The sequence below is a fragment of the Mastacembelus armatus genome, chromosome 15 (assembly GCF_900324485.2).
Source record: "Mastacembelus armatus chromosome 15, fMasArm1.2, whole genome shotgun sequence".
Lineage (NCBI taxonomy): Eukaryota > Metazoa > Chordata > Actinopteri > Synbranchiformes > Mastacembelidae > Mastacembelus > Mastacembelus armatus.
Genome location: NC_046647.1, coordinates 436,294 through 455,070, shown reverse-complemented (window position 1 = coordinate 455,070; position 18,777 = coordinate 436,294). Strand labels below are relative to the sequence as shown.

General features: G+C 42.9%; 1 protein-coding gene across 2 annotated transcripts in view; it reads left to right on the top strand.

Moving 5' to 3' along the window:
* The window catches only part of ttc27 (tetratricopeptide repeat domain 27), a 97,990-nt gene that overhangs the window by 68,898 nt on the left and 10,315 nt on the right, over positions 1-18,777 (top strand). For both annotated transcript variants that reach the window (XM_026309100.1, XM_033325560.1), the window contains exons 13-16: positions 10,473-10,700; positions 16,472-16,570; positions 16,958-17,010; positions 18,115-18,280. In XM_026309100.1, coding sequence (XP_026164885.1) covers positions 10,473-10,700; positions 16,472-16,570; positions 16,958-17,010; positions 18,115-18,280 — 546 coding nt within the window. The remainder of the gene's footprint in view (positions 1-10,472; positions 10,701-16,471; positions 16,571-16,957; positions 17,011-18,114; positions 18,281-18,777) is intronic.

Here is an 18,777-nt window from a genome sequence, read left to right as displayed (position 1 = left end):
TTTTCAGGGCTCTCCAGAGATGGTCAATTGGGTTTAGGTCAGGGCTCTGGCTGGGCCAGTCAAGAACGGTCACAGAGTTATTCCGAAGCCACTCCTTTGTTATTTTAGCTGTGTGCTTAGGGTCATTGTCCTGTTGAAAAGTGAACCTTCGGCCCAGTCTGAGGTCCTGAGCACTCTGGAAGAGGTTTTCTTCCAGGATATCTCTGTACTTGGCCGCATTCATCTTTCCTTCAATTGCAACCAGTCGTACTGTCCCTGCTGCTGAAAAACACCCCCACAACATGATGCTCCCACCACCATGTTTCACTGTAGGGATTGTATTGGGCAGGTGACGAGCAGTGCCTGGTTTTCTCCACACATGCCGCTTAGAATTAACACCAAAAAGTTCAATCTTGGTCTCATCAGACCAGAGAATCTTATTTCTCATGGTCTGGGAGTCCTTCCTGTGTTTTTTGGCAAACTCTATGCAGGCTTTTATGTGTCTTGCACTGAGGAGAGGCTTCCGTCGGGCCACTCTGCCATAAAGCCCCGACTGGTGGATGGCTGCAGTGATAGTTGACTTTGTGGAACTTTCTGCCATCTCCCTACCGCTACTGGAGCTCAGCCACAGTGATCTTTGGGTTCTTCTTTACCTCTCTCACCAAGGCTCTTCTCCCAGGATTGCTCAGTTTGGCTGGACGGCCAGGTCTAGGAAGAGTTCTGGTCGTCCCAAACTTTTCCCATTTGAGGATTATGGAGGCCACTGTGCTCTTAGGAACTTTGAGTGCTGCAGAAATTCTTTTGTAACCTTGGCCAAATCTGTGCCTTGCCACAATTCTGTGTCTGAGCTCCTTGGGCAGTTCCTTCGACCTCATGATTCTCATTTGCTCTGACAAGCACTGTGAGCTGTAAGGTCTTATATAGACAGGTGTGTGCCTTTCCTAATATAGTCCAATCAGTTTAATTAAACACAGCTGGACTCCAATGAAGGAGCAGAACCATCTCAAGGAGGATCAGAAGAAATGGACAGCATGTGAGTTAAATATGAGTGTCACTGCAAAGGGTCTGAATACTTATGACCATGTGATATTTCAGTTTTTCTTTTTTAATAAATTTGCAAAAATTTCTACATTTCTGTTTTTTTTTCTGTCAAGATGGGGTGCTGAGTGTACATTAATGAGAAATAAAATGAACTTTTTTGATTTTGGCAAATGGCTGCAATGACACAATGAGTGAAAAATTTAAAGGGGTCTGAATACTTTCCGTACCCACTGTATATACAGTATATAGGAATGAATAGAAACGTTCACATTAAAACAGCAGAAATAGGTAAAAAAAAAAAAAAAGGCACCATCCATAGCCCTCCCTACAGTCTGCTTCAGCAACCTCTCACCATAGTGTGCACACAGAAAATCAAAAGAGCTCAGTGTAGACATGAAGGTGAGCAGTTCATGCAGGACACTATGAGCTACTTCTACTTGATTATGGTTAGGTGAGGATAAGTGTAATGGTTAGGCATTACACTTATCCTCACCTAACCATAATCCTTAAAAATAAATACATGTATACATTAGCAAAGTCAAGTCACACATGGCACAGATTGAGTACTGGTAAATAAATTTGCAACAGGAGCAACAAACTGCATAGATTATACTTTTCTGGGGACGAGTGCATTTGTTAAAGTTTTTCTTTTCCTTTTGGCTGCTCCCTTCAGGGGTCGCCACAGTAAATCATCCGCCTCCATTCAACCCTATCCTCTGTATTCTCCTCACCCACACCAACTATACTCATGTCCTCCTTCATTACATCCAAGAACCTCCTCTTTGGTCTTCCTCTAAGCCTCCTTCCTGGCAGCTCTAACCTCAGCATCCTTTATAATAATAATAATAAAATCCATTTATAGAGCACTTTTCTAAACATATGTTACAAAGTGCTTTACAATAACAGACATAAAAAAAAACAATAAAATCCTAAATACTAAGGAGGATAAGACGTCGTCCCCATTTAAAGGAGATGAGGGGAAAGGCTTGTCGGTAAAGGTGAGATTTAAGGAGAGCTTTAAAAGATGGTACTGCGTCAGCTGAACTTATTTCTTCAGGTAAGTCATTCCAGAGTTTGGGAGCTCTAACTGCAAAGGCTTTATCACCTCTGGTTTTCATTCTAGCATTGGGGATACATCGAAGAGCTCTGTCAGAGGATCTCAGGCTACGAGCAGGCTTATACGGCTGTAGCAGCTGGGATATATAACTTGGAGAAAGGCTGTGCAGTGCTTTAAAAGTCATTAATAAAAAAATCAATCCTAAAACGTACTGGGAGCCAGTGCAAGGAAGCTAAAACAGGAGTGACATGGTCAATTCTACTTTTTCCAGTCAAGAGTCTTGCAGCTGAGTTCTGGACAACCTGGAGCCGGTTAATCGATTTATGGCACAGGCAGGTGAATCGACTGTTGCAATAGTCAAGGCGTGAAGAAATAAAAGCATGGACAGTCTTCGTGACATGGCGCACAAAGTTTAGTTTAGTATCAAACCAAACACCAAGACTTTTTGCAGCGGTTGTTGAGTTATGTAAAAGAGGGTCTGTACAGGGCAGAATATGTTTGGTTATATGTTGTGGACCAATAACAACTATTTTTGCTTGATTAAAATTCAGCTGCAAGTAGTTTTGAGCCATCAAACTTTTTATCTCAGTGAGACATTCATGTAAAGGGTTCAACCTTCCATGGTCTAAAGTATTGTCTAAACGGACAATACAGTTGAGTGTCATCGGCATAACAATGGTAGGAAGGAATGTCCGAGAGGGAACACATAAAAGGAGAATAGGATTGGTCCCAGCACTGAACCTTGTGGGACTCCATACTTTACTGGAGAGAAAGAAGACTTGTAATTTTTAACGGAGACACAAAACGATCTATTGGACAGGTAAGAAGAGAACCAGTCCAGTGTAGAACCTGTTATTCCCACCCAGTGCTTCAGTCACTCCAACAAAATGTGGTGATTGACTGTATCAAAAGCAGCACTGAGGTTCAGAAGGACAAGAACAGAGCACAGACCAGCATTGGACGCCAGCAGAATGTCATTAGTCACCTTTAAAAGAGCTGTGCTGTGATGTTTGCGAAAGCCAGATAGAAATTCATGAAAAATGTTACAGCTATCTGTGGCTTGGTGTAGGAGAAAAGACACATATTTTTCTAAAACCTTCGATATCAAGGGCAATTTGGAAATTGGTCTGTAATTTTCAAGGCAAGACGGGTCAAGGCCCAGTTTTTTCAAGTGCAGTTGCACGCATGCCATTTTAAAATAATCCGAGACAGACCTGGTTGCCAGAGAAGAATATAAAAGGTTAAGAAGAAAAGCAGCAAGCAAATCAATAATAGAAATTAAAAGCCTAGTTGGGATAATGTCCACTGGGCTAGAAGAGGGTTTCATATCTGACATGATTTGTAGTAACTCTGATAAGGATATGGGAGAAACTTTGATTGGTGAGGAGTTGTGGGTAATAGAAGCTCTAATAGATTCAATTTTATCATTAAAATAAATAAAAAATTTGCACTGATTCTTTTCTAAAACACTCCGCTTCACTTTCGGCCAGGATGCTGGGAGGGGTTGGGTTAACCAATTGATCAACAGTCTGAAATAGAAACCTCGGGTTGTGGCGGTGAGTAGCGATCAGATCTGAGAAATATTTAGCTCTAGCATTCTTTACCATAGTATTGTAGTGGAGTAATGAGTTTTTCATGTCTTCGTAATGCACCTGAAGCCCGGTTTTCTTCCATCTACGCTCTGCCTTCCTACACTCAGCTTTAATTCTACGAATACTATTGTCTAACCAAGGCTGCCCGCTGGTAGCCTTACGAGACATTTTGGCAGTCTTTAGAGGAGCAGCTGCATCTAGAGCAGAGGCACAAATATTATTGGAACAGCTGACGATATCATTTACATGTGACGCGCAGGACTCATCTTGCATTAACATAGTGAAGGTTCTCGTGAATTTAACTGCTGATTGGTCGTTAAATAGACGCAGTTTGATGGTGGATTTTTTGGGGTACAATGGTTGGGTGAAGACAGATACAAGTTAAAACGCATTTATGGTCAGAAACGGAATCCTTCAACTCAATGGAGTTTAGAGTCAATCCTAAAGTGAATATTAAGTCAAGTGTGTGACCCAGGATATGGGTGGGGCCTTTTATGTTTTGAACCAGATTGAAGGATTCAGTTAGACTGATAAACTCGTTTGCTAAAGTGTTTGTAACATTACCTGTATAAAAGTTAAAGTCTCCAGCAACAATTACTTCATCATATCTATCACCAATGTCAGCAACGTAGTCAGAGAACTCTGAGAAAACATTACTGTTTACTTTCGGTGGGCGGTAGATAACAGTACAGCACACAGGAACAGAGCAGTGGATGAGAAACGAAAGAGCTTCAAAGCTATTTATCTGCTTTAGTGTGAGAAGGGAGCATTTGAAGTGATTTTTAAAGACCGCAGCAACATCAGCGCCCCGGCCACTTAATTTGGGGGAGTTAAAATAAATAAAGCCAGGAAGACAGAGCTCTTGCAACTGGGTACACTCGCTTATTCTCAGCCAAGTTTCGTTTAGGAAAAAGATGTCTAGGTTCTGGAAAAGAATAAGGTCATTTAAAAGAGAAGCCTTATTGGAAAGTGATCTGACGTTTAAGAGACCAAATCTTGTACTAGAGGTATTAATATTGGGGCTGGTCTGAGGAGGCTTTTCCAGTGTTGGCAGGGCAAAATTAAAATAGTTTCTTGGAGCCGCTGTGTAACCTGTTTGCTGTCTGTTCGTGATTATAACAGGGATTTTATTAACACTGATTGGAGCATAGAGGGTGCTGGTGGGACACCCCACAGATGAAGCGTAATGGCAACTAGTCGAAGAAGGATTATCCAAAGCTAATTTATGGTGGATGGGACAAGGAACTCAAGAGCGGGGGGATCACAAGACTGGGACACATGTTAAAGCGAGCGACTCTCTGAGATAAAGGTGTGGGGGAAGAATCACTGGGTGTTATGTGGAGGGATAGTCAATCTAGGGGAATACACTGGACAGCATGCTGCATATTAGCAGCAAGCATGCGGCTGCCCAGGCAATTAGGGTGCAAACCATCATGTCTAAAGAGTGTGGGAGTGTGGGTCGATCCCAGAAAATATTAAAATTGTCAATAAAACCAAGATGATGCGACTTGCAGGCAGATAGGAGTCAAGTATGAAGGCTGAGGATTCTACTGAAGCGCCCAATTCTACCAATTCCTCTACCTAATCGGGCCAGAGATAAATACAGACGTGCCGCAGGATCTTAGAAAACTAAAAAGGGCATTCAAATCTTTCTTAGACAGTTCAGAGTGCTGAAGAGTCGTGTCACAAGATCCCACAAGAACAATAACCTTGACGATGGAAGGAGGAGAGGATTCTAACAGCCCCGGAAGTTTAACCAGGATGGCCGGAACCGTCGCACCAGGGAAAGAGTGAGTGACCACATTAAAGAACTGGACCTGTTTGATTATGGAGTCTCAAACAATTAAAGACGTTGTAGAAGTCCGCAGGCAGCGCACCAGCCGAGTGCCAACGACGTTCAGTGGCGAACAGTCCATGTAGACAGCGGGCTGGTTGGAGACCATGATCTGATGGAGCTGAGACCGGAGGTGCATCCGCTGGGTGAATCAATCTGTCAGAGGGCAGGGCCGCATAGTGGTTGGAAAGGCTTAACCCGGGACAAGAAGGCTCTCAGCTCCTCTTCCTCCCATGGCTCATAACTTCCGCCCAGGAAGAATGATGCAGAGAAATGGTGGTTAGGCGTTGAGCAGAGGAATGGTCGTGAGGTTGTCAGAGCCGTGTCTTGGAGAGCTGTGGTAAGGGAGGCAATCCGTTTGGACTGCTTCGAGGCCATGTCGAGGACGCTGGTCAACAAGGAGTCCTTCTGTCAAAGATCATCGGACAGACGTCGGATGTCTTCCTTCAAGTCATCAATCTTCTTGTAGGCTTTCTGAAGTAGCAGATTGTCATTTTTGGGGCATGTCATTGTCACGGGTTTCCCTTTTTAACTTTTCTTCAATATGAGTCGCTCACCAATGTTAGCTAGCATTAGCTAACGCTAGCTAACAGGGCCTGCTAATTGCTAATTCTGGACTCTGAACTTCATTCAGTAAGACACTTTTGATTTTATCAAATCCTTGTCTGCTGGTTTATAAAATCCTTGTGAAACAGAAAAACAGCAGACTGACTTTCAGAAGCTGACGGCTGTTAGGGAAATCTTTCCTCAAATTCAAATTCAAATTTTCATTTGTCACATACACAGTCATACACAGTATGATATGCAGTGAAATGCTTGCATATGCAGTGAAATGCTTGCTGGAAACAATCCCCTCAGGTGCAATGTATTCACTGTCCTTCCTCTGAACATGTTCAAACCATCTCAATCTGGCTTTCCTGGCTTTTTCTCCAAAACAACTAACATGAGCTGTCCCTCTGATGTACTCATTCCTGATCCTATCCATCCTCGTCACTCCCAGAGAGAACCTCGACATCTTCAGCTCTCCTACCTCCAGCTCTGCCTCCTGTCTTTTTCTCAGTGCCACTGTCTCTAAACCATACAACATTGCTGGTCTCACCACTGTCTTGTACACCTTTCCTTTCATTCTTGCTGACACTCTTGTCACACATCACACCTGACACTTTCCTCCACCTGTTCCAACCTGCTTGCAGACGTCTCTTAATTTATTTTCCACACTCTCCATTGCTCTGGACTGTTGACCCTAGGTACTTAAAATCCTCCACCTTCTTCACCTCTACTCCATGTAACCTCACCGTTCTATTTAAGTCCCTCTCATTTACACACATGTACATGTACTCTGTTCTACTGCCGCTAACCTTAACCCTCTGGGGTCTGAGGGGGTTTTTGGGGCCTGGACAAATTTTGACATGTCCTGACATTTGTGCTTTTTTCAGTGTTTTTTAAACATATTAATGTCTAAAGTCTAATAAGCACAAAATTGGCTACAATAATATGTGAGCTTCAAGTTTATACATTATTGTGTTTTTGAGAAAAAAGTGTTTATGCATGGCTAGTGAAAAACTACAATTTTTTACTCACTGAAATAAGACCATAAAACACAAACAGAACATTGGTTCACAAGACTTTGGAGACCAGCATGTTGTAGGCTAAAGTGTTTACTTCAGAGTGCTGTGAATGTCATCTTGTTCACACATTCACAGTAAACAATACACTGATTTAAATTTTCTAAGACACTTTTTGTCCAGAAAGGCCATATGCAAGAGGGTGTGTCTGAGGATGAATAGTCATGTGATTTACCTGAGAACACAAAAGACGCACTGAACGTCCAGACAAAGGCGCGCATAATGAGCCTTTCAGTCAATGTAGATGGGACGGATTAGTGCTGTACAATACAACACAATGAGGAGCAAACGATCCTCATTTGAGTTAAAATCAGTGTTTTTACTCTGAGGACAAGCTAAACTATTTGTCTCTGTGAGGAATGTAAGGAGCGCCGCTTCACGTGCGTAACGCGCCATCATCCAAACGCGTCGAAAAAGTGAGTAAATTCTATGATGAAGTTTGATATTTTGTGTCATTTCTCGGGGGCGTGCACATATTTACCTGGTTCACCTGAGATTATTTACATGTGAACAGTGGACAGTGTACAAGGCGGGACCGCATTACCTGTAATGAGGTGAGACAGGAAAAAACGGACTTCTCCTTACGTTCATACGGATTAAATAAAAAGTGATAATTTGTTTTTGACTTGAATTGTTTCACTCAAAAGAAAACATTTCAAGCTTTCTAGCCATATAATTCTTATTTTTATGAGCCAAGTATTCGTTGAGATTCTGGTTGTTTTATTTACGCGTCTGTGAAGAGAAATGGCAGAGACAGAAAAGCCCGAGAGCGCACCCTGTCGGCTTTCTTTATTTAAAAAAAGCACAACGTTTTGTTGTTATTATGATGGTATACCACTAAAACTAGACCCTTTACAGATTTGAATGATATACTTCTTTTATCTGTACGATCAGAATTGACGGAGTAATTTCAGTTTGTTTCGGCCTTATCAGAAAAAGATGCGTCAAAACGCGCCGGCGCGTGCGTCGACCCCAGAGGGTTAATTCCTCTCCTTTCCAGAGCAAACCTCCACCTCTCTAGATTTTCCTCCACCTGCTCCCTGCTCTCACTACAGATGACAGTGTCATCTGCAAACATCATTGTCCACAGAGATTCCTGTCTAACCTCATCTGTCAGCCTGTCCATCACCACAACAAACAAGAAGGGGCTCAAAGCCGATCCTTGGTGCAGTTCCAACTCCTCTGTCACCCCTACAGCACACCTCCCCACTCTCTTACAGCTCTTATACATGTCCTGCACCACTCGAACATACTTCTCTGCCACTCCAGACTTCCTCATACCTTATTGTCCAACCTATCATAAAATCCTCATATGCCCTTTGTTTGGCCTTTGCCACCTTTACCTTCACTTTACGCTGCAATTCCCCTGTACTCCTGTTTGTTCTCTTCTGTCCTCTCAGTGTCCCACTTCTTTTTTGCTAACCTTTTCCTCTTAGCACACTCCTGAACTTCCTCATTCCACCAATAAGTCTCCTTATCTGCTTGATAAGATGATCCAGATGACACTCCAAATACCCTCCTACCTGTCTCCCTGATCACTTTAGCTGTAGCTGTCCAGTCATCTGGAAGAACCTTCTGACCTCCCAGAGCCTGTTTCAGCTCCTCCCTGAAAGCCACACAACATTCTTCCTTTTTCAACGTCCACCACTTGGTCCTCAGACTCATCCTACACACCACCATCCTATGCTGTCTGGCTACACTCTCCCCACCCACTACTTTGCAGTCACTGATCTCTTTCAGGTTGAAACGTCTGCACAAGATGTAATCAACTTGTGTGCTCCTGCCTCTACTCTTATATGTTCTATGCTCCTCCCTTTCTGGAATAATGTGTTCACTACAGCCATTTCCATCCTTTTTGCGAAGTCTACCACCATCTGTCCTTCTGCATTCCGGTCCTGCATACCAAACTTACCCATCACTTCCTTGTCACCTCTGTTTCCCTCACCAACATGTCTGTTGAAGTATGCCCCAATCACCACTCTCTCACCACCAGGGATACCCTAAATCATCTCATCCATCTCCCTCCAGGATTTCTCCTTCTATTCTAACTCACATCCAACCTGTGGGGCATAACCACTGACAACATTGAACATCACACCTTCAACTTCCAGCTTCAGACTCATCACCCTATCTGACACTCACCTCCAGAACATTCCTAGCAAAATCTTCCTTCAGGATAACTCCTACTCCATTCCCCTTTCCATCCACACCATGATAAAACAGCTTGAGCCCTGCTCCTAATCTATAAGCCTTGTTGCCTTTCCACCTGGCTTCCTGACCCCACTCCTTTTCTCCATCATATCAGCCAACTCTCTAGTTTTCACTCCTGCCCTTCCTCTTCTCTTTGCCCACAAACACGCCTTCCTCCTCTCCTTCTTCGACCAACAGTAGTCAATTTCCACTGGCACCCTGCAAGTCAACAGCACCAGTGGCTGTCGTTGTTAACCCGGGCCGCGACCGATCCGGTATGGAAGTCATATTTGTGATTCGCATGTTTGATTTGGCTTAAATTTTACGTCGAATGCCCTTCCTGACACAACCCTCTGCATTTACCCGGACTTGGTACCAGCACATGAAGACAGTGGAGTGTGCCCCCCTGTGGTTGCATTGAATGCATTCGTTAAAAGTTATACTGTGTAAAATAAAAGTAATCCAAAGTTATTTATTAATACTAATAATTAATCAAGTTACAGCTGCAGCAGCAGCTGGCTGGCAGTCTATTCTGAACTGTTTTAGTCTTTTGTCACTTGTGCTAAATCACAGTGAATTCCCCAAAATGAACAATTCAGCAGAGGTCTGCTGAGGAGGAAGCACCATGGCGATGGTCTTCCCACCTGAAATGACGACTGCTGGTCAGGGTCTACACTAACTGACACAGCATTTAAAAATTACATCGCTACACAGAAAAATAAGACCAAAAAGTAGGTTTGGGTTCATGTATAAGAAAATACGTGTACACAGCATACAGTAATCTTTTGCCTGACTCAGTTTAAACTCTTGCCAAGTGGTGCACTGGTGCACCACTGGTGCACCACTCTGTTGCACTTCAGAGTTTAAATCAACATGAAGGGATTTGGAATACGAAAGTCTGTTCATTATTCCAGACTCACAATAGCATGAGCTTCATTTTGAGTGATCGTAAGCATGTAGTTGCATGTTGAAGTGCAATGAGTGCAGGTGTCCCAGTGGCCTGTAACATAATCTCTAACTTATTTAAGTTTTTGGAGAGGAAAAAGTAACTTTCTACAGGCCTCGTAATAAGCTTCTGTTTTGTTTACATCTCATTTTCTTCCTATTACTTTGTTTTTTTATGCTCAGTCTCTCTTCTCCTCCTCTTTTCTCAGGCTGAAGAGATTGTTCGCAGGGAGTTGGAGAAGAAGGAGACACCCAGTCTTTACTGCCTACTGGGTGACATTTTGAGGGACCATCAGTACTACAATCAGGCATGGGAGCTGTCAGGCAGACGCAGTGCCAGAGCCATGCGTTCCAAAGCCTTGCTGCACCTCCGCAACAAGGAGTTCCAGCAGTGTGTCGACTGCTTTGAGCAGTCACTTAAGATCAACACCATGCAGGTACCAGTACTGGGGACACTGCCTGGGTCATGGCTAATCTGTTCAAAGTCTACTAAATGTATCAAAAAGGAGTGAAGATTGCATTTTATAGAAATGTTGGGTTCATTGTTCCACATACTTCCATTGTGGTGTTCTGCCAAGAGCATTTTCACATCTTAGACATTTACATTTGACATCATGGGGCATGTCAAAAGTTTAATTGGTTGGATTTGATTCCGATCCTTTCTAGCCATGAGAAGTTCTTATTGGAATCCCACATTTTTCTTTTTCTTTTTTTTGGTCATTTTATATTGTACAAAAATACTTAGCAGACAGCTATCTAAAGAAAGAACACCACTAACAACTCCACAGATACCCCAGTATTTGATTATATTCTGTAAGTGATGCTCTGTGGCTCAATTTTTCCACTATTAAATGGCTAATCAGTCAGCTAGTAAAATGTTTGTTTCTCAGGCCAATTGACACAGTAACTTCTATATCTCACTGAGCAGACAAACTTCTGTTTTATCTGATGTCAGTCCACATTGACTCTTAAGACACAGGCAGGAGACCCATGTTCCCCTTAACCTCCACGTTTTTTAATCTTCATGTCTGTATTTCCTCTGGTGCATTTAGTTTTATTTATTTATTTTTTTTTAGCCACTGTGTCTGATAGGCTGACAGTGAAAATGCCACACACGCTGGTCAGAGCTAGTCTGCATTAAATGTTTCTGTAAACATTTGTCAATGTCATGACAGTCACATTCAGGTAGAGTCTGCAGTTGTCGTTTTACCCAGACTTTTGAACTCCTAGAAGCAAAGTCCAGCTAATGTCCAGTCTCTATTCCTCGGACAGTTGCGTTTTTACATGCAGCTCACCAAGTGCATGTCTGAAAGCATGTTTCTTTAGTAGGGTTAATGCGTCACTCAGTTTTGATTTAAGTATGAAATTCTAGTAAACCATTGCATTTTTTTCTATGTAGTAATATTTAAGATCTGTTTTAATGTCATCACACTTAAAATAGTTTTATTTTTGTGTATGACATTGAAAACAGACTTCTCTGTATTCTTTTGTAAAAATCTAATTAATCCAAAACATAATCCACTGATTATTAAAATAGTTGTTTCCTTGAGCCCTAATCTAGAGATATTAAAAGGACCAGATAGAAACTGTTGCTCAGGTTGTATATTATACTGTATTTGGTCTATCGACCATGAAGCAATGCCTTAAGTAAATGAGCTAGGGAGTAATTTGGTGCATGTTCATGTCTTAAAGAAAAGTCTGTAAAATCTTTAAAACAGCTATGTACATGGCTGTAGAAACCGCTAGTACCTGCATATTGTGTGAAATCAATTTTCTCTTATTTTAACAGTGACATCACACTTTTTAGCCCATGGTCCCAGAAATATTGTGAAGAGTACTGGACTGAGATCTTCTCCCTGTTTGGGAGTAAAAGAAGAGTGATATCAGTGCATTTGTTATTACTGTTGCTCTTCAATCTGAATTAATGACATTAACCCATTTTTATAAAACCCTTGTCAGAGCCAAGTTTTTTTTTAAGGGTACTGCAAAAGGGCCCATTCAACTTTGTCAAATCCCTTTTAGTCATCCAAGGAGAAGGATGGATCATCTGGATGCCCATCTCATGATTAATCCATTCAAACTAACAGGTCAAAAACTTCCAGGGTTGAGGGAGTCCTTATCTTATCTGCAGGTTCTGTGAAATGTTTCTGGCAGTTGCCCCAATGAAAGTGCTACTACTCCTCTAGAGTTGTTAGAAGATGGGCCTGCTTGTCAACCTGTTTCCTATAATATTCCGGATGAAAGCCAAAGTCCAGTGCTCAGAAAGGAAGAGAATAGAAAAACTGAGAAAATGACAGCAGAGTTATAAAGGATTATTCCAAAAAGATAGCAGTGTGAGTGCGGGGCAGTGGGGAGGGGGAGAAACCATACATAGTGCACTACACTAATTTGGCAAGTGGAAGATGAAGCTTCAAGTACTAGTTCAACCCCATTATTTATTTATTTATATATATATATCTAGATCTATATATACAGTATATATATATATATATATATATGGGTGGTGTGTGTGTGTCTTCCTCAATCTCGGGTCCTCTACCAGAGGCCTGGGAGTTTGTGGGTTCTTCGCAGTATCTTAGCTGTTCCTAGCACTGCGCTCTTCTGTATTGAGATCTCTGATGTTGTTCCTGGGATCTGTTGGAGCCACTCTCCCAGTTTGGGGGTCACAGCCCCGAGGGTGCCGATTACCACGGGGACCACTGTTGCCTTCACCTTCCACATCTTTTCTAGCGCTTCTTTAAGCCCTTGGTATTTCTCCAGCTTCTCATGTTCCTTCTTTCTGATGTTCACTAAGTATTCACTAAGTATTCCATCGCTTGGGGCCATCTTCCTGATGTACTCATGGATCTTGGCTGTTTCATCTTGGATGGTGGCTCTGACGCTCACCAGTCCCCGGCCTCCTTCCTTCCTCTTAGTGTACAGTCTCAGGATGCTGGATTTGGGGTGAAGTCCTCCATGCATTGTGAAGAGCTTCCTTGTCTTGACATCAGTGGCTTCTATGTCCTCTTTTGGCCAGCTTATTATGCCAGCAGGGTATCTGATGACCGGCAGGGCGTAGGTGTTGATGGTTTGGACCTTGTTCTTCCCATTTAGCTGACTTCTTAGGACTTGCCTTACTCTCTGTAGGTATTTGGCTGTGGCGGCTTTCCTTGCGGCTTTTTCTTGGTTCCCATTTGCCTGTGGGATTCCAAGGTACTTGTAGCTTCCCTCAACATCCACTATGCTGCCTTCTGGGAGTTCAACTCCTTCAGTCTTGACAACCTTCCCTCTCTTTGTTATCATTCGACCACACTTGTCCAGTCCGAATGACATTCCAATGTCGTTGCTGTATATCCTGGTGGTGTGGATCAGTGAGTCGATGTCTCGCTTAGTCCTGGCATACAGCTAGATGTCATCCATGTACAGGAGGTGGCTGATGGTTGCCCCATTTCGTAGTCGGTATCCGAAGCCCGTCTTAATGATGATCTGGCTGAGGGGGTTCAGACCTATGCAGAACAGCAGTGGGGACAGAGCATCTCCTTGGTAGATGCCGCAATTGATGGAGACTTGTGCTATCGGCTTGAGGTTGGCTACTAGGGTTGTTTTTTACAGTCCCATTGAGTTCCTTATGAAGGTTCTTAGGGCCCTATTGAAGTTGTACAGCTCCAGGCATTCCAGGATCCATGTGTGAGGCATTGAGTCGTAGGCTTTCTTGTAGTCAATCCAGGCGGTGCACAGGTTGGTCTGCCTGGTCTTACAGTCTCAAGTGACCGCTTTATCCACCAGTAGTTGATGTTTTGCTCCCCTGGTGTCCTTACCCATTCCTTTCTGGGACCCGCTCATGTATTGAGCCATGTGCCTACTCATCTTAGCCGCTATGATGCCCGACAGGAGCTTCCATGTTGTGCAGAGGTAGGTTATCAGACGGTAGTTGGATGGGACTGCTCCCTTTTGGGGGTCCTTCAGGATCAGGACTGTCCTGCCTTCAGTTAGCCACTCTGGGTGAGTCCCATCCATTAGCAGCTGGTTCATTTGAGCTGCCAGGTGCTCATGGAGGGCAGTTAGCTTCTTTAGCCAGTAGGTGTGGATCATGTCAGGCCCTGGTGCTGTCCAGTTCTTCATGTTTGAGACCCTTTCTCGGATATCTGCTGTTGTGATGGTTACTGGTTCCTGTTCAGGGAGGTTGCTGTGGTCTGCTCTCAGGTCTGCCAGCCACTGGGCATTGGTGTTATGTGATGCCTCCCTCTCCCATATGTTTTTCCAGTATTGTTCAGTCTCCAGCCTTGGTGGGTCTGTTCTCGTGTTACTGCCCTCCCACTGAGAGTACACTTCGGATGGTTCGGTGGAGAACATCCTGTTTATTCTCCGTGCTTCTATTTCTCTGGTGTACCTCTTCAAGGCGTGTGGCCAGGGCTGTGAGTCGTTGTTTGGCAGTCTCCAGGGCCTCTGGTATGGACAGCCTGCTGTATTTCTTTCCCAACTTCATCCCCCTTCTCTGCAGTTCTGATAGTTGGCTAACTCTCCGTGTTGCCCTTATTTTTGCCTCTAACCTCCTTCTCCATGCAGGGTACTGGTCCTTGGTGGTGGAATGTATTTTGTGGCCAAGCATCTCAAGGATCACTGCTGCCGTGGTGTATATCAGCTTGTTGGTCTCGGTGATGGTCACAGTGGGGATTGTTCGTAATGCTGCATTCACATCTTCTAGTAGACTTTCAGAGAGTACTTCACTTAGTCTTGGTAACCGGCTGCGGAGGTTCCAGGTGTCCATCTTTGCCTACGATCTTCACTCTCAGGTCAGCTGCTCTTGTTTTGAGCATGTTGGGGCTTGTCATTGGGGCTTGATACCCAATCTCAGGTGGGGGTGGTGTTGTTTCCCCCCTGACCTGGCGTCCTGGCTCCCCCTTGCCGTAGCATTTGTGTTGTATTTCTTCAATCTCCAGTTGTGATAGCAGTTGCCGTTTGCAGATGTTGGAACACTGAGCTACTAGATGCTTTGGCCCTAGTGTAGATGATGGGTTTCGAAGTTGCCATAGGTCCCACATCCTCTTCATGTAGCCCCTATCGCGGGGTTACTCATGTAGTAGCACTCCAACAGTTCTCTGTTATCAGCCCTCGTCCACGAGTGTCTTGTTCCAGTAGCCCAGTTGCCCTGGTCCCCTAGCACCTGACACGGACCTTGTTGACCCGGGTGACGTCCGAGCCGGTATGACTCCAGTATTTCTATCGCTCATTTGTAATGAGGTAGGCTAGTAGCGTTAACGACCTTGCCTGAGGGCCCACACTGGTGATGGTCTCCCCGCACCGAATATATATATATAGTCGCATCCTCAGAAACAGTCCTGTGTATGGTTTTCTACCAGGACACTTCGGTGCTTCAGTTTCATTCGTTCATTGCATGCCAGCAGCCTACCTGTTTTACACATTTAATTTTGAAAGACTGATGAGAAAAAATGTATAATATATTTCTTCTAAAATGTGATAGTTATGTGGTGTAGAGTCTATGATTGGTCTGTTCCATTCTTTAAATAAGTTTATGAATTTCCCATTTCTATAAGGGGGGCCTTTTATATTATCTTGTCCCACGCATCAGCAAGACACATAGCAGGCCTGTGAGCCACTGTGTGCATCTCTTTACCGGTATCGTGGTGACATGTGCTCTGGTCAAATCATTCAAGTGCAGTGTGAGTGCGGGGCAGTGGGGAGGGGGAGAAACCATACATAATGCACTACACTAATTTGGCAACAACCTTTAAAGGCTAACACTGAGCACTACTCAAATTAAGGTTTATTAGACAACACACACTGAAGGGGCACAGCAAGCACAGAAGGTGTCTACCCTGCCCTTTTAACACAGGAACATCTCCACTGCCAAGATGTCTTTACTGCTAGCAGCCTTCCCCCAAGTGCCAGAGTCATAGACTAAAGCAGCCAGTTCAGGTATCGATCAACTATTTCTGCACTGCAGTATAAACAGAAATGTGTCTCTAGTCTACATTAGAGGTGTACATCAATGTCAAAATCAAATTATGGTGCCCCAGTCACTAATTTCCCTACTTTACAGGTTGACATTTTAACATTTTCTATAATAGACTATAAATCTTGTTCGAATTCAGATAACTTGTTGCTGTAGTTAATCTTTGGAGATATTTGTGCCTAGATTTAATACTTTGACTCACTTTTTTTTTGTTTGACCCATTTTTGTTGGGTGTGTGTATGTGTCTTTGGACAGCTCGGTGTGTGGTTTTCCCTCGGTTGTGCCTACTTTGCCCTGGAGGGCTATGATGGAGCTGCAAAGGCTTTCCAGAGGTGTGTGGGACTAGAGCCGGATGTAAGTAAGACACAGGAGAACATTGAAAAGAAATTCACCAACTACATCATAACATGGGGAAGAACAAGCAGAAGATAACCTGTCAGCCCCCTTTGACACTTCTGGTATCTTATTCACAGTCTGCAACACACACACACGCGCTGGCCAAAATGTCGATATTTCAGAGAACAGACATACACCTTACGGTAGAATCCACTTGTTTGGTGATGCTTTAATGGTAGCTCTTCACACCACACCTTTGACTCCTCTGTGCCAATTGTAGTTATTTGAAGATGACATTTTCTTTGCCATTCTTATATAAAGTATGTTCTGTTATCTTCTACAACTCTTCCTACCTATCTCCCTCCTCCCCTCTGTCTTTTCCTTTTATTTCCCTTATCCTCTCAGAATGCAGAAGCATGGAACAACCTCTCTACCGCATACATTCGCCTGCAAAAGAAGTGAGTATGAGTGTGGTGTGTATTGGAACACAAACACACCTGTTAACTGCTTTGTAACATTACATATTTCTGACCAAATAGGCAACAGTCAAAGTTAAAAAATATATCCTTGGTTCTTATTACTTTTAGAGATTAAAACTCATCTAAGCTGCTTCATCAGAACATGTCATGTTCATCAGGTCATTTTCTGATCTTATATTGTTCAGTTTAAAAGAACCATGGCCCTCTGTGTCCTCAGTTTCCTGGACAGGAACAGGTCGTTCATCTAGTATGGAAAACATCTTCCATACTGACAACACATTTTTTTGAAAGACAAAAATGCTGCAAATAAATAAAACACGAATCTGATTTGAGAACATGCAGCAAGTACAGAGAACATCAAGCATAGAAATGCTACAAACTGTACACCAAGTAACAGAACCAATTGTTATGGCTGAAATCTATTTTTGAGACTTTGACATTTCTGCAACAACTGTTTAAATTCATTTTTTTCTCATTAATCTGCAGTCAGTACCACATAATGACAAAGTGAAAACAGAATTTTAAGAATGTTTATAAAGCGTTTGGATTGTTTTGTTTTGATAAGTAAAGGGTAAATCACCCCTTAAGACATAATTTTAGCTCACATCAAATACACAACTTCAAAAAATACGGTATATCCACAGACACAAACATTTAATTTTAGTAGATGCTGTTAAGTTACCTTGATATTCTCATGTTGAGTTGCTTTTTATTTTAATGGGCCTTTGAGTCGAGAAGGCTTTGAGAAGTTGGCGGTATAAAATGTCTACAAGTGTCTCTGAATCTGTGTTTACATCGTGTGCTTCCAGGCCTGAAGTTGAAAAGCAAAGCAGGAAGGTTTTTATTAATGCCTGGTTAGAACCAATGCCAATTCAGCAGAAGCACTCTTTAATTTAAGGTGTGAGAGGTGTTGGGGACCCCGGCAGCATTGTATCATTTCAATCAACCAATCCACCAGGGAATATGCAAATTAATATTTCAGTAAAGAATGGTGTTGGCATATTAAATATCTTGTTTTTAGTGTGCTCATTCAGCCATTCATCCATTTTTTTCAGCCTCTCTTTTTCTTCTTGTCACTGATAGGAACAAAGCCTTTCACACCCTGCAGGAAGCCCTAAAGTGTAACTATGAACACTGGCAAATCTGGGAGAACTTCATTGCTGTGAGCACTGATATTGGGGAATTTGCTGAAGCCATCAAGGCCTACCATCGTTTGATGGACCTCAGGGAAAACTACAAGGACATCCAGGTAAAGGGCTAAATAATAATAATAATAATGCATTTTTATTGTACAGCACTCACCTCACTACATTTTGAAGCAAAATCTCAAAGTGCTACAACTTGATTAAAACCAAACATACAGCATAAACAATACAGCACTCAAACTAAAAAAGCTTTTTAGGTGGCAAAGTACTTGATTATGACAGTACACTACCAGTCAGAAGTTTAGAAACACTTTCCTATTAAATTGAATGTATTGCAACACCATAAGCGGCACTTACTGACTGCGTTGAAACACAAATCCCTGAGGTGTGAACCATATCCGACTTTCCAGCACGGTGGTCTTTGGCAAAACAACGCAGAGTTGTTTGAAGTTTTATAAATCTGAGCGTTTTTTGGCTCTGTTTGTATCTGTTTTCAGATTGTCTTGGTTCATATTTCCACTATTAGAATTCTCCATCTGTTCAATTTGGACTCAAGTCTCTTTTTTGTGGCCATGTTGACTGTCTTAGCTACATTCCCATG